Here is a 21,323-nt window from a genome sequence, read left to right as displayed (position 1 = left end):
TACATTTGGAGGCAGCTCAGTAGTTAAATTTCAAGAGCATGGGTTGCTCTTTCAAAGGACCTGGATCTGGGTTCGAGTCTCAGCACCTACATGGTGGCTCACAACTGTCTGTAATGCTAGTTCCAAGGGCCCTAATGCCCTCTTCTGGCCTCTTGGCACCCATACACACAGCATCTACACACAAACACACACAAATAAAAATAGATTTAAAAACAGATGTATTTAATAAGTGGATAAAAGCTCAGAAATATCAAAGGAGACTCCTCAATACTAAAAAGTCCCACAAAGGCCCAGTCATGAGCATAAAGGTGTATCATACACACCCTTTCCATTACACAACAGGGTCTCTGGGAAGCTTAGAGGTGGAGAAGGGTTATCTCAAAGAGGTGTGGAGACTCACTTCTGTGCAGTGGATGAATGAGTCACGTCAGTTTTCCCTGGAAGCACATCAGTTTTCCAGGGAATTCTGCTGATAGAAATGCCAACTTGGAAGGAGGGAGACTGGACCTTTGGAATTCTGCTAGCAGGAATTAGGCAGTAAACAATGGTGCAAAGAAAGGGGTTTGTGCTTTTAATACTGTTACTCCAAAAGCTGTGATAGGAGCTGCTAATTCAGGGAGCACTTGGGATACAAACTACTATCTCAGAGGGGAAGGAGGGATGAAGGGAGAAAGAGAGAGAGAGAGAGAGAGTTTTCTCTAAGCATGGTGACTCGTGCTTGCAATCCTGGCATTTAGCAGGGTTTGACAAAGGAGCATTGTGAGTTCAAGGACACCCACACAGCCTATGCTACCAGTGGCCCTATCTAAAAGAAAGAATGAGCCAGGGAGACTTACATGCAGTATCATAAAAGACAGATTCATTATGCAACGTTCAAAAGCACAGCTAGATATAACCCCAGCACTTTGGAGATGAAGACTGAAGGGTCAGGAATTCAAAGTTACATAGCGAGTAATCTTCAGTTACATAGCGAGTTCCAGACTATCCTAGGCTACATGAGACATGCTGACTCAAACAAGTAAAGAAAAGGAAGACAATATTATAAAGGGATAACAGCACAAATCCATGTTTTGAGTTATACATGCATAAACGAACTCTGCTGGCACCCACTCACAATCCCAACACTCTGGAGGCTTGGGGGTTTGGGGGAGAAGGATTACAAACCCGAGGGCATCGTGGGCTACACAGTGAGATCCTATTTGGAAAGGCAACAGCAGGGCCGGAGACAGGGGTCAGCGAGAAAAGCAACTTCCGGGTTCAGGCGCAAGACCATGCCTCAATGCAGAAGGAGGAGAGCTACGACTGAGTGAGGAAAACACCCAGTTTTAACCTTTGGCCTCTAAACACACACGGGCATACATGCATGCCTACCTGCTCACGCGTATGTGAATGTGCGCACACACAAATCATATATGTGTATTTGTATAGAGTGCATGTATGTAGGAATATGTGCAGAGAAAAATAATCCACACCAACCTGTTCATAAGATTACTTACAGGGAGCGGGACAGAGATGCTCCTGTTCACTGTAGTATATACTTCAATTTCAGTTCTTTTTTTGGTTAACAAAGCAAAAATCACTTATGAAAACACATTTTTGTGTATGCACTCGTTACATGCTTTACGGATAACATTAACTTTATATTTTGTATATATACAAGTGCGGCACAGGCTTTTTAGGGACAGTCTGCAAACTGGACTGTGCCTGCCTCAGAGAGATTCAATAAAGCCAAAAATCCCAGGCCAGTCAACAAGAGCCTGTTGTGCCGCAAAGTGCCGCTAGATGGCAGACCTCACCCAGTAGTCCTCTGCTACAGAGGTTCCTCGTGAGTATGGCGTCACAGCGAGCCTCGCAAGCCTCTCTGAGCAGACCCAGAGTTCCTCCTGCACAGTTAGCTCTTGGTTTATTTTGGACCCGTAAGTGTGACGTTCTGGCCCGAACCCCTAGGGCAATATTTTCGGAATGGATAGATGCGTTTGTGTATGTCTCTGCATACTATTAAAAACCTCGCAATCAGCGTCATAGCATCCTCCTTGAAAAGCAGGGAAGAGAGGAGCTGGGCACGGGTCTTTCCGCCAAGCCTGTCAGCCTGAGTTTTCCCCCCAGAATCCACGTGGTAGGAGAAAAGAGACACCCACACGCTGCCTTCCGAGCTCCGCAAGCAATCTGTGGCTTACCTTCACACACGGATAAATGAACGAATAAGTGTAAAAAAACGGAAAGTCAGGTGCAGTGGTGCACCCTTCTAACCCGGCACCCCAGAAACAGAGGCAGGTGGGTCTCTGAGTTCAAAGCCAGCCTGGTCTACGATATCAAGTTACAAGACAGCCAGGGCCACATAGTGAGACCCTGTCTCTAAATAAATAAATAACTGAAGGAAGTCGTGATGAACACTTGGGAAGGCTGGCAACGTAATGAGTCTGTGGAGTTCTTGCCTGGCATGCAGGGGGCCCTGCACCCCACACGCTGCACTGGCCTAAAACCCCAGCACTTGGGAAGTGTAGACCACTGAGAATTTCCACCTCTTATCCGGTGTCTACAGGTAGAACTGAACTGTCAGGGAACCAGAGAAGAAGCTTTAGAAGGCTGAACTAAGGCCTTCCTCCGGTGAGCCCCGCCCCCACCCTGTTCAGACAACTCCCACCTTTCCTAGGCTGTGGGTGAAGGCGTAGCCTCTGCCATCTGGGCACCTCAAAAAGCTGGATGAAATGTCTGTACCTTTGGGAAGATCTCTGGGTGGCTGAAACTGACAAGGCCCAGACCTAAGCAGATTCCAGATTAGTGAAGGAGGGAACACACCTTCCAGATGGAAGAGTCTTGAAGTGCACTGTTCCCCTATGCAGCCAGCCCACTCAGGCTTGAGCAGACCACCCAGCCTTTCCCACCCTGAAGGCCCCTCCTTCCCTCCCTACCCTGGAACCCCGGGATGAAGAGAAAAACTGAGCTAACCCCCTCTTTCCTCCTTGAAGATTCTGTTGAGAATTTGCTGAGTTCCAGAAGCTACATTGCAGCCGGGCATGGTGGCACTGTAATCCCAGCACTCAGGGAGGCAGACGCAGGAAGATCTCTGTGAGTTCAAGGCCAACCTGGTCCACAGAGCAAGCCCAAGACAGCCAAAGCTACACAGAGAAACCCTGTCATGAAAAACAAACAAACAAAAAAAACAAACAAAAAGCAGAAGTTACTTGGCAGAGGCCAAAGCAGGAATCAAGAGCTCACACCGCTGTGGTATTTGAGTAGGAGTCGTAGACGGATCCGGACCACAAGCAGAGTGGCCACCGTCCAGGGAGGAAGGGACCAGGGGAAGCCCCCAGAACTCCTGAAGCCTCATTCCACCTCTTCATCTAATTAGCTGAGAAATCCCATCTCTCCTAGCTTTCTCCAGTCCCCTCTTGACCCCGCCTCCCCCACACCTTTCCAGCTCTTGCCCCGCTTGCTCCACAGTCTAAGGAGCCACTGTGGGCACAGGGCCCCTCAAGGAACCAGCGCCCTCTGGAAACGCAGCCAGGGCTCATAATCGCCGAGCCAGCTCATCTCTCCCTATAATTTGCCTTTTAATAAGGACTGTTTACCAACTACCTCACAACATTTCTGAAAGCATAACCACTCTCAGGAGCCAAGTAAGCTGCACACCACTAGAAACCAAGGTTATTGCTCTAGGCTGCCAGGAGATAGAGTGAAAAAACCCAAAAAACTATATACACAGCCCTAGCTGTCCTAGAACTCACTATGTAGATCAAGCTTGCCTCGAACCCGAGGTTCACTCGGGTCCGCCCTCAGTGTGCTGGGATTAGAAGCATGAGCCATCACACCTGCCAAGCTTCCTGCTTTCCAGCTGGCTAGATGGCTCAGTAGGTAAAGGCACTCGCTGCCAAGCTTGGAGACCTGAATTCGATCCTTAGGACCCACACGGTGGAAGGAGACACCTGATTCCTCTGCTCCTCTGCGTTGTCTCTGGCAGAGAGCAGGCTTGTGGTACAGTGAGTAAATGCAAATGTCCCTGAAAGGCATTCATTCACAGCGCTTAAAAACTGCCAAGAGCGTGACCTGAAAACCCCAAAGGCCTTCTACCTCCAGCGTTCCAGGATGATGAGATAGATGTCAAGTGTGCCGGGGAAGCACTGGGCTGTCACCAGCGAGGGCTGGATCAGAGGTGCGAACCTTGACGCCCAGGGCCATTTATGGTGAGTCCCATTTTACAGGGAGTAGCTGGGATCCAGGGAAAGGGGACTCATCATGACACAGTGCATTGCAGCTCAGGCAGCCCAGATCCCGTCATCCTGCTTCTCCACAGACGGTTCAAACTCCCCGTGCTACAAGGATGACCCTGAGTAGACCAGCGGGGCTGTCCCCCCCACAATCCTGTGTCCTGTCTTACTGTACACTAGCCTTCCCCAGTCCTTGGTTCCCTATTTCTTTTCTTGGCTCCTCGCGGGGCTCTGCGCAGGCTCACGGTGGCTGCTTACACTGTGGAGCAAGCAAGCTGAGGAAGAGCCGGAAAGGGGCGTGGGAGGCGGGGTCAAGAAGGTGACTGGGAGAAAGCCAGAGGAGAGAGAGGATTTCTCCGCTACTTCCTTCTCTGCTTCCTAGAAGATGGAAGAATATTTTTATAAAGTGCCTACTAAATGCAACATACAAGGGGCACACAGGAAAGTAAGACCTAGTCAAGCCAGAGTTGATGGCACAAGCCTCCGATCCTAGCATTTCTAGAGGTGGCAATTTGAGGCAGGCTTGGGCTACAAGGTGTGTTCTAGGCCAGCTTGGACAATAGGGTAAGACCTTCCTCTACAAAACAAAACAACACCAACTGGAAGAATAAGACCCTACCCTACCCCTCACACACAGGAGATCATTACAGAGTCAGGCTAAAAGTCTTTCAAGGGGCTTCTGGGACAACACCAAGATGGCATTAATCGTTCCTTCCTGGACCCAGAGAGTCGCCCCCAAATCGAGCATGCTCCTAAGAAGTGAAGGTTAAATAACAGATTTTTTTTTTTTTAATTAAGAAAATTAGGGACAGAGAAAGGGCCACTGAGGCAAACTCAGAAAGCCTTTCCCAAGTGCCTTAACTCTGGGATATCTCTTCCCCCAGCAATGATGCCCTCCAAGCAAGCTGTGGCCAGGAGATGGCCTTTCCTGCCAGTGATAACTCCTTGAAAAGTGAGACAGGAAAAGAGAAAAGTTCAGAAAGAAAGAAAGAAAGAAAGAAAGAAAGAAAGAGAAAGAACAGATCCATCATATTATACATTTTTGCATAAGGTTGCTACACGTCTCTACACACTATTTTTATAACTATCTTGCTGCCGAAAGACAATAATCACTTCGCAGACTGCCACCACGGCTGACGCCTGCTCTGCCTAAGGTCCTGGGGACTCCTAAACTCTAGAGTTCTTTTGGCGCCATGCGTGGCAGGTCACCTCCTCCGGGAGCCCAGTGTGCGGGAAGAGCTGTGGATGGTGTGAGGGTCACAGGGCGTTGGCTGAGACTGCCTTCCCATCCATGCTTCTTCCCCCTCAACTACTCCAGCCTCCCCATCCCTAGGGAGGAGCTCTATCCCAGTGACGTCATCCCTATCCCCACCTAACGGTGCCTGGAGTCCTATTAGAGCCCCACAAGCCTCCTCCCTCCCTTCCCTCATCCAGCGGCTCTCTAAAGGACAGGCCTCTGCCCCAGTAGCTGAAACCCTACTGACAAAGCGGCATGGGGAAGAGGCTACTTGTGCTTAGCATGCAAGAGGCCCTAAGTTTGACACCCACACCCCTCGTCCACAAAGCAGTGTCGGTTACAGAAGTGAAGGTAGTGGTCTTTTCAGATAATGGCCCTGCGTGGCACAAAGATTGATTAACTATGTAAGCTCTTGATAAAACTGGAGATCTGACCCTCTGGCACAAAAGGGAAGACGGGAACTACAGCAGAACTGACTGATAGAAAGTGGTAGGAGAAACAGCTGGGAGATAGTCTTTGGGGATTCCTCTCCACAGCCCCACCGGGCCACCATCCAGCCACCAAGGGAAAGGTAGAGACAGTGAGGGTGGGTGCTCACTGATTTGGGAGGGAGGGAGGGTCCCCCCAAAAGCTCTTCTATTCTTAATAGAATCAGGGGTAAAGGGTGTGGTCCGGCTCCCAGGGAGAGGTGAGGAGTTCAGGGGCGGGGCCTGGGCTGCTGGAGGCAATGTAATTCTAAGCAATGGGCAGTCTCACGCTGTCAGTGACCGCAAGAGTGGGAGACCTCTCAGCCCCTCTCAGTCTGGGAGGGAAGGGTGTGGCCTCCTTGAAGCCTTTGGGCAGAGACCTTCCTCTCTGATGCCCCATTGGGTCAGCGGTTCCCAGGGCTCTGCCAATGAGGGACAAATGAGATGGGCTGTTGATTTTTTTCCCCTCTGGGCTATGGAGAATTTGGCCACATAAATACTGAGAAGGGCTCTGCCTTCTCCTCATTTCTCTGCACTTGGCCCTGAGCTGGATCTGGTCCCCTGGACAGGCAGGGCCATGGGGCACTTGCTTATGCTTTGGATGGCTTCGGTCATGTGCTGTTCCGCCTTCAGCACTACTGCCTGGTAAGCCTTTGCCCAGGCCTCACTCCCCACCTGGGAAGCCACTGTCTTAGCCGCACTCACCTCAGGTTTTCTTTCTGGCAGGTCAGTGAACAATTTCCTGATAACAGGTCCCAAGGTAGGAGGGTCTTCCACCCTTCCCGTTTTGTTTTGATCCTCTGGGGTCCCTGATGGAACTCTTCTGGGGAAAGGGAAGGGGGCAAGGGAGACGGGACAGCATCAGAGTGCCTCTCCTTCAGAAATCCAGCCCTGTTCACTTTTTGGTTGTGTGGTTTCATGGTGCCCGGGATTGAACCTAGGACCTTGTGTACTAGGCAATTGCTCTTCCACTGAGCAATGTCCCCAGATTGTTCCTTACTGGGAAGCGATCTTATTTGAGTTCTTCCCTCTCCCTGACCCCACGTGACCTGTGCCCAGGGAAGCTCACGGCCCTTTCTCCCGGCCCAGGCCTATCTGACCTACACCACCAGTGTGGCCTTGGGTGCTCAGATTGGCATCGAAGAGTGTAAGTTCCAGTTCGCTTGGGAGCGATGGAACTGTCCTGAGCACGCCTTCCAGTTTTCAACTCACAACAGGCTGAGCGGCGGTAAGTTCCCCAGGGACCACAACTGGGGGGGAGGGGGGTTAATACACACCGGTGTGGCTGTGTGTCACGGCGAGGCGCTGCCTTGCTGTGTGACCCTGGGTGAGGTCCTTTCCCTCTCTCAGCCTGAGGAGGGGAGGGCTCCAGCCCTGCTCAGAAGGAGTGATGCGCCATTTATTTGTTTACTAGGCCGCAATGTGTGTACGTGTGAGAGAGGGGCGTGGGCAGCTCGGGGAAGTTGGTTCCCTCTTTCCACCATGCGTTTTGAGGCTGAGCTCAGGTCATCAAGCTTGGCTGCAGATGCCCAGACCTTCTGAGGCGCCTCATGGACCCCAGGAGGACTGTGAGGGTGGAATGGAATGAGCAGAGGGGCACTATCACAAATGTTGGTGCAGGTGCTAACGCGTGTCCGCGTGGGCGCGTCTGCACATTCTCCGCTCTGACTTGAATGAAAGGAAATAAAAACGGAGAAAGGAACCCAGGGAGAGCCCTTGAAGGAGTTACGTTTACCCCATCGCCGTGACTCCAGTGACGACGAAGCTGAAAGATCAGAGTGAGTTTGCCTCAGGCGGGGGTGTGTGGAGTGTGTTATGTGTGATGTGCATGTATGTGTGTGTGTGTGTGGTGTGGAGGTGTAGATGTCCGTGAGGAATGTATGTGGAGGGTGTGGGTAGTCTGTGTGTATATGTGTGTGTGAGTGTGTATGTGTATGCAAGTGTCTGTGTGTGTATGAGTATGCATGTGTCTGTGTCTGTGTGTATATGAGTGTGTATGCTCATGCATGTGTCTGTGTGTGTATGAGTGTGTATGTGTATGCAGTGTCTGTGTGTATCTGAGTGTGTATGTGTATGCATGTGTGTGTATGTGTATGCATGTGTCTGTGTGTGTATCTGTGTGTGTATGTGTATGCAGTGTCTGTGTGTATCTGAGTGTGTATGTGTATGCATGTGTCTGTGTGTGTATGTGTATGCATGTGTGTATGTATGATGCATATGTATATGAGTGTGTGTGCTCATGAATGTGTATGTGGTGTGTGCACGTGCGTGCTTACAATTAGGTTTGATAGTGTGAATGGGAAACCGTTTTGAAGAAACGTCAGAGTTGCTGAAAAGAGTGAAGGAGCCAAGGCAGGAAGAGCTTCCTCCCCAAGGAACCTGGTTTGGCTCTGGGTGTGGTGGCACACACCTGTAATCCTGTCTCTAGGAAACAGAGACAGGAGGATCCCGGGGCCTTAGTGAGCAGAGAGTCCAGCCAGCCCCTGAGCTGGATTCAGAGAAACCCAATCCCAAAGCAAGATGGAGCACAATAGAGGAAGACACCCAATGTTGACCTTTGGCCTCTCTATAAGCACACAGGCACATGCATCCACAGGTACACACACACACACACACACACACACACACACATACACACCATCCGGCCTGCCTACTCAGTGCTCAGAAATAAAAGGTCTTTCTTGCTTACCCATACCAGCCTTGGGGCTGGGTCTCACTACCTGGGTACTGGTGGACAGAGGTCTAGGCTAGACTTTAGGGGTGTGAACTCCCGATCTAAAAACCACAACTGCGGCTCTCTGAGAGTTTCGTCTTCCCTGTCTGCAGCATGGGGCTCTCCATTGCTGCCTGGAGGAGGTGAAGAGGATGAAGAGCGCAGACAGTCTGAGGGGAAGGAAAAGCAGAAAACCGGAGGAGGAACAAGGCGCCCTTGCTTTCCCCAGGCCTCTGCGCTGGGCCGCTAGGATCCCCTTTTCTAATCAGTCCCTGTTTCCCTCCAAAGCCACGAGAGAGACGTCCTTCCTCCACGCTATTCGCTCCGCTGGAGTCGTGTATGCCATCACCAAGAACTGCAGCATGGGTGACTTTGAAAACTGTGGCTGTGATGAGTCCAAAAACGGAAAAACGGGTAACTTGGTGTCTGATGGAGGTGGGAAGAGGCAGGGAGCTACAGAACCGAGCGCAGAGTGAGGGTTCTGAGAAAGATCTGGGGGACTCGCTCTCTCAAATCCCTAGACTCATGGGAGTTCGCGGGCTGAGGAGTGCAGTTTGCATCCCTGAGACCAGCAATTAGAAAGTTTCTCTAAACCCAACAAGGAGCCTGGGAGCAAGAAGGCGGGAGAGTTAAAAGGTCCAGCCCTGGTACAGGAAGAAGGTTGTCCTCAGCCTGAGCTTCCTTCCCGTTTACAGACTCGGACCTGTCCCTGATGAGGGCGGAGGGGGGGCTGATATTGTTGTAGGCCTGCAGAGGTCCAGAAAGTGTGACCACAAGGAGCCTCTGAGACACCCGGGTTGGGATGCCTGGCATGCACCTGTTCCCTGTGGGCGCAGAGGGCTTGCTCACTCGGTGCTGAGAAGCACTCGGAGTCAAGTACCTCCCCTGCCCCGTCTTACCTCCCGCCTGGCTCAGTGGCACATGCCTGTGATCCCAGCACTCTGGGAGGCAGAGACAGGCGGGTCTCTGTGAGGTCCAGGCCAGCCTGGTCTATGCATCGAGTTCCCGATAGCCAAGGCTACCCAAAGAAACCCTGTCTCAGAAAAAAAACAAACAAAACAAGACCAACCCTGTCTGAGCTCCAGACACACACTGCTTGAGCGTATCTTTTCAGGGCTCTTGTGGTGACTCACCTGTCAACTAAAAACGTCACTTTCTCCCTGGGAGCTGGCTGTCATGTGCAGAACTTCTTTCCTTCTGCGTAGGCGGCCATGGCTGGATCTGGGGAGGCTGCAGCGACAACGTGGAATTTGGGGAAAAGATCTCTAAACTCTTTGTGGACAGTTTGGAGAAAGGGAAGGACGCCAGAGCCCTGGTCAATCTTCACAACAACAGAGCCGGCAGGCTGGTGGGTATAGAACTCTCCCTGTTTTGACAACCCCTCACAGTCTCATTCACCCACCAAAGCCATTCAGGAAGACCTGAGGCAGTTGTCTCTGATCTCTGCAAGACAGTTAAGTCCAAGAGAAGTGGCTTGTGTGAGACAGTATAGTTGACAAACCTTGCTTCCACGCATTACATCAATAAGTGTGTGTTCTCCAAAGCAGGGCCTTCCTACGTAGCCCTGACTTACCTGGTACTTCACTCTACAGCCCTCCGATCCCAACCTCCCAAGTGCTGGAATTACAGGCAGTGCCCCCAAAAGATGCTGACCACCTTAACCACACGATAAGACACTAACAGAGGCCTATTACTGTCCTAATGTCTGTCTGGGATTTGAGAGGTTGGGACCGTAGAATCTATTCTTCACCACGAACCAAGGTTCTGGTTGGGTAATGTTGTGAACTCAAATCTGGAAGCAAGTTGGACTTAGAACAAAAATCATTGACATGTTTCCTGTGAGCCACTTCCTGGATGTCCTGGTCACACACACATACACACACACCGGCAGGAGAGAGGTGCTTTCAAGGCAACTACCCTGAGGGTAAATGGGTTCATATACCAGGAGCTCCTCTCTCTGAGAGAGGGCGGATGTGGAGGAGACAGATGGAGGGTTATAGCCGACAGAGAAACCACGAGTCGTCTGGTTTCAACACAGATACAGTATCTGAAGTTGTAATGTTTTGTTTTGTGTTCGAGACAGGGTTTCTCTGTGTAGCCTTGGCTGTCCTGGACTCACTTGGTAGACCAGGCTGGCCTCGAACTCACAGAGATCCGCTTGCCTCTGCCTCCCCGAGTGCTGGGCTCACAGGCGTGCGGTACCGCGCCCTGCCATCAGTCCCTATTCTATCTAATCCTTGTTTCAACTGGACCGAAAAACACACTGAAGTGACTGGGTTGGGCCAGGAGTCTATGTTCCGGGCTGCAGCCACCCTCTCAGCACTTGGCCGCTCTCCGCAGAGAGCATCCCGGTCCTTCACCCGTGAAAGGTCTCCCTGAAAACGTCTGCGACAGGGTTGAGGACCGCTGCCCTCCCCCATAACCCAGACAGGTGTCCAAAGCGAGGAAGCCCAGATCTGGAATATTCCATTTGCCTCCCAGCCACTGGCCTTCTCCAAAGAGTCATTCTTGGCGTTCTCTCCGCTTTCCTCCCCCACCACTCTCTCTCTCTCTCTGAAGGCAGTGAGGGCCGCCCTGAAAAGGACATGCAAATGTCATGGCATCTCCGGAAGCTGCAGCATCCAGACGTGCTGGCTGCAGCTGGCTGACTTCCGGCAGCTGGGAGACCACCTGAAGGCCAAATACGACCGCGCGCTGAAAATCGAGCTGGAGAAGCGCCAGCTGCGGGCCGCCAACCGGGCCGAGGGCCGCCGGGCCCCCGCAGAGGCCTTCCTCCCCAGCGCAGAGGCCGAGCTCATTTTCCTGGAGGGCTCCCCCGACTACTGCGCCCGCAACGCCAGCCTGGGCGTCCCGGGCACGGAGGGGCGCGAGTGCCTGCCGCAGGCGCGCGGCGCCTCCCGGTGGGGGCAGCGCAGCTGCGGGCGCCTGTGCACCGAGTGCGGGCTGCAGGTGCAGGAGGAGACGGCGGAGGCCGTGGGCAGCTGCCACTGCAGCTTCCGGTGGTGCTGCACGGTAAGGTGCGGCCAATGCAGGCGCGTAGTGAGCAGGTTCTACTGCGCGCGCCCTGCTGCAGGCCGCGCCCGGCCCCGGGGCGGGGACAAAGCCTGGTGACGCCACCGACAGCTTCCGGCCTAGAGGACCCGGGCTGGGAAACAACTGGGGTCTCACAGGGTGGGCCTGGGGGCCTGTAGACGACCGTGCGGCCTCCTCCCTGCAGAGCTGAGATCGGAACTTTGTTCCCCCGGCTTGTAGACCCAGTCTTTCCTGTGCAGTTATTCTTGGACTTAAGTAGCTCATTAAAGGAGGAGGTTGAGCCTGGCCTGATGGCGCCAGCACTCTGGGAGGCAGAGGCAGGCGGATCTCTTGTGAGTTCCAGGACAGCCTGGTCTACAGAGTTGAGTTCCAGAACAGCCAGGGCTACACAGATAAACCCTGTCTCAAGACAAAACAACAAAACACAACGAAAGAGGAAGAGAGAGAGAAGAAAAGGAGTTTGATTTGGGGGTGCGCCACCTAAGGACCCTCAGAGAATTCGTCGCATTCAGTTTCAGATCTCGCTCTGCCCAGCTGTGCTGCTGGGAGTTAGAGCAAAGAAAAGCTAAAGGAAAGGAGTCTGGGGGCTGGAGAGGTGGCTCAGTGGGTTAGGACGCTGGCTGGCCTTCCAGGGGACCAGGTCACTTCCCGGCACCCAGTTGGCGGCCGTGAGCCATCTGTACTTTCAGTTCCAGGGGATCCAATGGCTTCTTCTGGTCTCAGACCGTGCATAGACATCTGTGCAAAATGCCTATACGTGTAAAATGATAAAGTAAAATTTAAATTTAAAAAGACAGGAGTTCCGTTCCGCACTGTGAAGGACCAATTGCAAGTTCTTGCAGAGGAGTGTGGGGCGGGGACTGCTTTCTCCTGCCTCCGGAGTGGTATTGTGCTGGGTTTGTTTGTTTGTTTGTTTGTTTTGTTTTTAATCTGCTTGTGCACTTTGAAAAAGCCTCCCCCCTGCCCAACCCCCGTTAAAGTCCAGGAAAACCAGGACCCAGCATGAGCAAGGAACTTTCTAACACATACACCATCTCCAGAGCCAAAAATGACGATGAGTGGGCAAAAAGCATCGCAGAAGAGCGTTTCCCCGAGCGCTACAGGACCTCTCGGCGCTGTTAGTTCCCCGAATGGGGAACTCAGCTTCATTTGCAATAAATGCTCCTAGGATACATCTAAATAGGACTTTTCTTTAAACAGTGCACATGCAGGAGCCAGAAGATTCTGAGTTACGGATCGTTGTGAGCCACCGTGTGGGTGCTGAGAATTGAACTCGGGTTGGGCTCTAAAAGGACAATGAGGCCGGGCTGTCTCAAAAACCAAAATAAATAAAAACAAAAACAACCAACCAACAAACAAAACAAAACAACCAGCCGGGTGGTGGTGGCACCGGCCTTTAATGCCAGCACTCAGGGGCCTGGCCTATGGGGTGAGTTCCTGAGCAGGCAGGGCTACACAGAGAAACCCTGTCTTGAAAAACAAAAACAGAAGAAAAACAATAGAAATAAAGTAACAGGAAAACAATGCGCACAGATTTGGGTGTTGTTTCAGAGGAAGTGAGGAAGCCCTTTGAACTCGGGCCGTATTCAAAGCGTGTTTACCCTCTGGGCTTTGACTTCCTAGGGGGTCTGTACGCCTGCGCCCCGGGACGGTCCTCTCGGAAAGCTGTGCATTACACTCTCACTGCCTGCCAGGGAATCTCTGCAAGACGGGGAGAGCTGCCCGCCCCCTTCCCAAGCTGCTGGGCGCCTAACTCTGAATTTCACAGCCCGGGGAAACGGCCGCGCGGTTGGCCGGGCTCCCTGCGGGGAGGGTTAACGAGTGAAGCGACCGGACTCAGCAGCCCAAAGCAGCCGACGCTCCCTGGTTTACTGTTTGAGGAACAAGATGCTTCTGTTTCTTTTTTGACTTGCCTACAATAAACAAAGGTTCTGGTCACTGGAAAGAATTAGAGAGTGGCACTTTTTTTTTTAATGCCTGAGGAAATATTCAGTTCATCTTTTAATTCTAGTTTTATTTGTGTGCATGCGGGGCGGGAGGGACCCCTGCACAGGCCTGGCCGGAGGAGGCCAGTAGACTTCCGAGTCTTTTAGAGCTGGACTTACAGGTGGTTGAGCCACCTGCTGTGGGTGCTGGGCTTTGAACTCGGGTCCTCTGCAAGAAGACTCCCTCCAGCACCAACAATCAGTTCGTTTCAGTTTTTGTTTTTAGTTTCAGATTGTACTAATAAAGTGAGTAAAATATTCACTAAGGGAGTTAGCATCACAGGAGAAAGCACGGGTTTCTTTTAAAGTGCGTTTAAAGTCTGGACTGATCTCTATAACGTCCAGTTTTAGAAGTGACACGTGAGTGACGCACGCCTGTAATTCCAGCACTCAGAGAGGCAGAGGTAGTCGATCTCTGAGTTCGAGGCTAGGCTGTTCTACAAAGCAAGTACAAGAAAGCCAGGGCTACACAAGAAACCCTGTCTTGGAAACCAACAAACAAAACCCCCACACATGTGTCAGAGACCAGATATAATGGGGAATCCATAGACATGCTTTTCTCGGTGACATACATCAAAGCAAAGGCTTAAAAACCCGTGACAGTAACGGCAGAGAAAGCTAGTGTGAGTGACATGGCGGGGGCTTGATACGGAAAGGAGAGAGACTATATGGAGGGCAAAGGCTCTGAGCAGGAAGCCAAAGAAAATATTATTTTCCCGGGGACTAAAAACTAAAGCACAAGATTACATAATCCGAGTCTCTATTCTTAAATAAATGTTGATTTCAAAGTCCCCAGCCTGACACCCAATTTGAGTTGTGACACGATGGTGGGGAAATGAACAACTCGGTTTTCTGCCGAGGAAATCACTCCAGGAGAGCATGCTTTGTGGGCCCTGTGGGGCCATGGAGACGATTTTGCTAAGAAAACACAAAGAATTCTGTGGAAAGATCACCCGGCACCCCCTAAAGCCCATAGTCCACTGCTGTCTTCTTCTGAGCCTCCCCCACCCTCATCCATCTTCCCTTCAACCTCATTCAGATTCATCCGTTACAGCTTGGCTCCTGCCTAACAAGCTGGCTTTCATCAAGGTGACAGAAAGTACAACTCACATGTGCAATAGATTCGGGGTGGGAGACAGGGAGCTGGGCCCACGGTTAACGGTGCTTCTTGAGCACCTGCTGATAGGGGGATTGGCTCGAGGAGGGAAACTTGCCCCTGAGTCAGTATTTCATGAAGTCCAGGCCCCTCATCGCTTCACCTGCAAAACCGACTCCTGTGTTTTCTGTTCAGACTAAAAAAATACACTTAAGACAGCCACGGACCCCATCAGACTCTCTCCCCTGCTGCCTTCTCCTCTTCTTTCTTCCCATGGGGACAGAACTAGGGATTCCTGAAGGTGCTCCCGGAGGCTATTTCCAGAGGCTGCTGTAGCAGCTGGGTAACCTTCAGGGTACGGGAACCAAGATGGGAAGGGGGTATCAGACCTACCAAATGACAAATGGCACCCTTTCCTTCAGTCTTCAGCATCTAATTAAAGAGTTAAAGTTATTGGGGACTCAGGGTCTAGCTCGGAGTAAAATATATGCTTAGTACTAGGTCCCGGGTTCAACCCCTGAAGCCCCCTCAAAACACAAGGCTCACAATCATTCGGCTCTTATAGTGCCTCAGGGAGGGCAAGCGCCCCAGTCTAAGAGGAGCAGGGAGGTGGGCTTGAATTCAGACCTGTCGACACAGAAATTTAAATTCTTCCCTTTTACAACCACTTCCCCTGTGGGGAGCCAAAAAATCTCCGGGAAACACTCTAACTATTGTGACAGTTTTGTGGAGTGAGGACCATTCATATGCAGTAAAAGGTGTCTTTCTCCTCCCTCTTCCACAAGGGAGAGAGTCAGAGTCCTCAACCTTTCTCCTGAATAAAGACCCTAACTTTTGATTCGCAAAAGCCATCCTTAGAATGATAAAGCAGATGGCCCGGCACCTGCTGGCTGGGGAGGGCAGACCTCCAGTTCTCCAACCGGGCTCAAAGGAAAAAAACAAAACAAAACACTAATCATTATGGATTCATTAGAGGTCAAAGTTTCAAGAGGGGGTGTCAAGGGAGAGTGTTTACTTCAGGAGGTTGAGGAAAGGGAAACAATCTCCCAGGGGAAACAGGGAAACCCCAGCCCCTCTTCACAAACTGCCTGCGATCCTCATTGGTGATAGAAGACACAAGGTTGGGGAAAAACTGAAGGAAAGCAAGGACTGAAGCAAAGGCTTGAAATGCAGCTCTAAGCGCCGCCCCCCCCCCCCCATCCCTCCACAGCAAAGCAGAGAACAGACCCAGCCCCGAGCAGTCTCCACAGCTGATACTCTGGTCAGACAAACCAGGCTGCCCTTCTCAGGGGGAGGCAACAGAGAAGGGTCTCGTAACGTCCCAGGGAAGTGTGGACAGAGTCAGGCCATGGATCAGCGGGTCAGAGAGGCTTCAGACTGCACCTTGTCAGAGAGGCTAGGGAGATGATAGATAGGGCCTGAGGACATGGACAGGAAATAGGGGGGGGGGGGCAGAAAGGCCTTGTGGTTGGGGTACTAGGTGCCTGAGAACATAAATGCAAAATTATGATGAAAAAAACAAACAAAAGAAAAAGATCATTTCACTAAGGCTCAGAGAAAAAAAGTTTTAAATCATAATTATCTGACCCTGAAGTTAAAATTCTAATAACGATGCCAGAGTACACATGTCCTGCTGGTGGGGTGTGATCCTAGCACTTGGAAGAGAGGCAAGAGGATCAGGGAATCACAGTTATAGTTATTCTGCTACATTAGACTTGGAGGAAAGGAAGGAAGGAAGGAAGGAAGGAAGGAAGGAAGGGAGGGAAAAAAAGAAAGAAGAAAGAAAGAGAAAGAAAGAAAGAAAGGAAGGAAGGAAGAAAGAAAGAAAGAAAAAAAGAAAGAAAGAAAGAAGCAAAAGAGGAACAAAGGGAGAGAGGGAAGGAGGAATGAAGGGAGAGAGGGAAGGAGGAATGAAGGGAGAGAGGGAAGGAAGAAAGAAAGAAAGAAAGAAAGAAGCAAAAGAGGAACAAAGGGAGAGAGGGAAGGAGGAATGAAGGGAGAGAGGGAAGGAGGAGCCGGACATGGTGGTACAGGCCTTTAGTCCCAGCACTCAGGAGACTGAGGCAGGTGGGTGTTCTTCCAAAGGCCGTGAGCTCTCTTCTGGCTTGCGGGCATACGCAGGCAGAATACTGCATGAATTAATAAGTAAGTCTTTTGTTTGTTTGTTTGTTTGTTTGTTTGTTTGTTTGAGACAGGGTTTTTCTGTGTAGACCTAGCTGTCCTGGACTCGCTTTGTAGATCAGGCTGGCCTTGAACTCACAGAAATCTGCCTGCCTCTGCTTCCCTGAGTGCTGGGATAATAGGCCTTTTTAAAAAACCACACAAATAAAAAACCCACAGGAGAGCTGACATGCATCTCTCTTGGAGGCAGGACTATGATCCCATTGTCAAAATCCCACTGGACTTCAGTGACCCCTGAAAACACAGGACTCTTTCTATTACATCTCAGTTTAGGGCTTTGTAGAAAGTGCAATTTTATGACTCCTCCTGTCATTCTGTAAAGAGTCCTGGACTTTTGTTTTATTTTGTAGTTTGGAGGACTCCAGCTCAGGGCCTTGTGCATAATAAGGCAGGTGCTTTACCACCGAGCTATAATTACACCCCAGCTTGTCTCTGTTTTGAAACAAGGTCTTGCCTTGTCGCTGTGCTAGCCTGAAACTAGCTATGTAGGTTAGAACTAGCCTCAAACTTTCAGTGAGGACTTCGTGCCTCAGACCCCTGGGCAGGGGGCACACATGTAACCCCAGCCCTGTGCAGGCAAAAACAGGCAAGTCCCTGGAGCTTCCTGACCAGTCTAGCAATGAGAGACCCTGACTCAACAAATAAGATGACGAGAAACTGAGGAAGACCCCTGATATCAACCTTTGGCCATCCACACGCATGCTTACAAACGCTTGTGCACAACACACACACACACACACACACACACACACACACACACACACTGGAGAGGGCTGGCAAGATGCCTTAGCAGGTAAAGACACTCGCCATTCAAGCCTGAGGATGAGATCAGTCTCTGGAATTCAGATAAGGTGGAGAGAGGACTACTCTATATTGCCCTTTGACCTCTACACAAATTGTGGAGTGCCCCACCCCCAACCGAGCACACACAAAATAGTGATAATGATGGTAACAAGCTTGTGGCTGTACTCGGTCTCAACAAACGCCCGAAAGCAAGCACAGTTAGGCCCATAGCGATGCCAAGTGATAAGCGTCCTGATGGACCAGTGTGCAGGGCAGGAGCCCTGGGGGAATAAAGGTGACCCCCTGTTGGTGGGCCCCGGTGAACAGTGAGAGGGGCAGTTCACTGCAAGCAAGCTCCAAAACCAAAAAGTGCTTCCTTCTGCTCATCCCCCGGCTTTCATTTTCAAACAAATCCGTAGAAAGGTAAAATCGGGACAGGTTTGTGGGCACAGAAAGAAAGTTTTTGATCTCACTGTTGACAATAGAGAGCAGGCTTCTCCAATGAGCTTTGGTCAATCAGGTGTGAAGTGAGGGTGGGCATAGGTGGAAAAGTGGGAGAGAGTGGTTTATTATTGCATCTCTCTCTCTCTTTCTCACACACACACACACACACACACACACACACACACACAGCAATAAAATCCTTTGCCCTGAGCATAGGGTCATAATCAGTAGGACAAGCTATCATTTAACAGAGGAGGAAATTGAAGTTTCATTTCCTTCCTTTGGCGGCACCCCTTGGATTGGGCTGAGGACACCATTCAGTCAGTCAGCATGAGGCCTGCTTTACCAATTTTGTTTTGCAAAACAAAGCCAGTCATGGTCAAACTCAGCTGGTCATAGATTAACACCAGAGGCTTCTGGAAAGCAAAGCAGCCGGGAAAACTCTCCCAGGGAAATGACGGGTTAATCAGGGCCAGCATAGCAGGGAGCTTCATGAGGTCTTTCAGGCCCCTGGTACCCTACTATTTCCCCAGCCCCCCACACCCAGAGCTCTCCTCTCCCAGATGTGTCCTCAGCTTGACTCTAATCTTCAGAGTTTGAAGGACAGGGCTGGGTGGAGGCTAAGAATGTGTTTCCTCATCGTTTACCTAATTCTTCTCCATCAAGGCTGGGGGGCGTACTATGGTAAGGGAAAACCCGACCAGAGTCCATAAGAGCAAACCCTGAGAGGTGTTTTAGTCGGGGCTCTCTAGGGGAACCTAGCTGATAGAATGAATGATAGAATTATATGTGGGGATTTGCTAGAGTGGCTACCATCCAACACGGGCTGTCTCCAACGGCAGGTCCCAGAATCCGGTAACCGGTCATTCCACGGGACAGCATGTCTCATCTGGTCTTCATGCTACATCAGAATCCCAGAGAAGCAGGCTGTAACGAATGGAAATGAGTGAAGAGCAAGAGCAGGCAGGCAAAAGAGCAAGAGCTTCCTCCTTCCCTGTTGTTTACAAGGGCTCTCACCAGAAAGCATGGCCCAGAATTAAAGCCGATCTGCCCACTTCAAAGGATCCGATTCAAGGTGGGTCTTCCTGCTTCAAATGACTTAATTAAAAAGAAAATGGCTGGGCAGTGGTACACACACCCTTAACCCCAGCACTAGGGAAGCAGAAGCAGGTAGATCTCTGATTTCTAGGCTAGCCTGGTCTACAGAGCGAGTTTCAGGACAGCCAGGACTACACGGAGAAATTCTGCCTCAAAAACAAAACAACAACAGAATGAAAGAAGGAAAGAAAGAAGGGAAGAAAGAAAAATTCTTCACAGCTGTACCCAGCCACTTGGGTTTAAGTCAATTCCATATATAGTCAAGTTGAAAACCAGGAATAGCCCTCAAAGGAGAGAAAAAATGCTAAATATCTTCTTTAAAAGTATATATTCAGGCTGGAGAGATGGCTCAGAGGTTAAGAGCACTGGCTGCTTTTCCAGAGGTCCTGAGTTCAATTCCCAGCAACCACATGGTGGCTCCCAACCATCTGTAATGAGATCTGGTGCCCTCTTCTGGCATCAAGATGTACATCCAGACAGAGCGTTGTATACATAATAAATAAATAAATAAAGTATACATTCACTTATATATATGAGCACAAAGGCATCTGTAGAGAAAGTTCTCAAGAATTCTCTCAAGGGAGCCCAGGGAGCTCCTTCAGAGGAATCTTTACAATCCTGGAAGTTGACAACATCCTCCATTTGGTGTCACCGGGGCTTAGTGGAAGTTGAGGTTCAGACCAGACTACTGGTCTACCTTAAGGGGCCTGAACAATGTGAGCCCAGTGTAGACGCCGAACAGGAATGTAGAGTAGGCAGGTGTGTTACCTTATCCAAACCAAGACAGACTGTAGCTATCATGACAGAAGGTTTTTTAGAGTCTTTGGTTTCCCCACCCCCCAAGACCCAGTGTCCTGGAGTACAAATTCAGCCACACCGGCGGTGTTTCTCATGTCTCTTAGGTTGCAGGGCAGGTTGAAGGTTGAAGTCCCTGCTGATATTCATGTTGTCTCTTGCAGAAGCTCATCCTAGGCAGTGGAATTACCACTATGCAGCTGAGATCCAGGAAGGGCACCTCCCTGCTGTCTGGTGCTAGCCCGTGGTACGGCTTTCCCAGCCCTGTTAGAATCCAGACACAGCTGGAGGAAAGCTCAGAGGTAGAGTCTCGGCATCATGTAATGAGTCAAGCAGTGTCCACTCATTGATTTCGGTCTTAAGGGAGCTTATATAAAACCATGGGTTTTTTTAATAAAATTTTTATTTTTTTATATTAATTATAGTTTCTTCACTTTGTACCCCAGCTGTAGCCCCCTCCATCAACCCCTCCCAATCCTACCCTCCCTCCCTCATCTCCTCCCATTCTCCTCTCCAAGTCCACTGATAAAGGAGGTCTTCCTCCCCTTCCATCTGACTCTAGTTTATCAGGTCTCATCAGGACTGGCTGCGTTGTCTTTCTCGGTGGCCTGGAAAGGCTGCTCCTGCCTCGGGGGGTGGGGTAGGGTGGGGTGGGGGTGGGGTGGGGTGGGGTGGGGTGGGGTGGTCAAAGAGCCTGCCACTGAGTTCATGTCGGAGACAGTCCCTGTCCCCCTCACCAGGGAACTCACTTGGATACTGAGCTGCCATGGGCTACATCTGAGCAGGGATTCTAGGCTATCTCCATGAATGGTCCTTGCTTGGAGTATCGGTCTCAGAAAAGACACCTGTGCCCAGATATTTTGGTTCTGTTGCTCTCCTTGTGGAGTTCCTGACCTCTCCAGGGTCCCAAGATCTCCTCCTTCTTTCATAAGATTCCCTGCACTCTGCCCAAAGTTTGGTTAAAAGTCTCAGCATCTGCTTTGATATATTGCTGGGTAGAGTCCTTTAGAGGCCCTCTGTGGTAGGCTCCTGTCCTGTTTCCTGTTTTCTCCTTCTTCCAGTGTCTATCCTAAAACCATGGGTTTTAATAAAACTTGTTTACTTGATGTTTTCCCACAGGTGTTAGGGAGGGAAATTGAGAGGAACGATTTTAAAATTTAAGTTGCTTTTAGCAAGTTGTTCCTATGCAGCTTTTCTATGCCACCTTTTAAATGTATTTGTTTGGCTTTTTTTTTTTTAATAAATGGCCTTATTCAATTAATATATGTTTTTATATTATGCTA

General features: G+C 50.5%; 1 protein-coding gene across 2 annotated transcripts; it reads left to right on the top strand.

The window, feature by feature from the left end:
• Window positions 1-216: 216 nt before the first annotated feature.
• On the top strand, window positions 217-13,593 carry Wnt8a (Wnt family member 8A). 2 transcript variants are annotated; one of them, XM_060377468.1, is made up of 7 exons: window positions 217-229; window positions 6,417-6,468; window positions 6,639-6,672; window positions 7,002-7,140; window positions 8,914-9,039; window positions 9,831-9,973; window positions 11,185-13,593. In XM_060377468.1, exons 1-7 carry the CDS (start codon window positions 217-219, stop codon window positions 11,734-11,736), a joined length of 1,059 nt encoding a protein of 352 aa, XP_060233451.1. In that variant the 3' UTR covers window positions 11,737-13,593. The 2 variants fall into 2 exon arrangements, with proteins under 2 accessions (XP_060233451.1, XP_021497121.1); XM_021641446.2 differs by lacking the exons at window positions 217-229; window positions 6,417-6,468 and adding an exon at window positions 6,490-6,557.
• The last annotated feature ends 7,730 nt before the right edge of the window (window positions 13,594-21,323 follow it).

This window comes from Meriones unguiculatus, chromosome 2 (assembly GCF_030254825.1).
Source record: "Meriones unguiculatus strain TT.TT164.6M chromosome 2, Bangor_MerUng_6.1, whole genome shotgun sequence".
Classification (NCBI taxonomy): domain Eukaryota; kingdom Metazoa; phylum Chordata; class Mammalia; order Rodentia; family Muridae; genus Meriones; species Meriones unguiculatus.
This window is presented reverse-complemented; position numbering and strand designations above follow the sequence as displayed.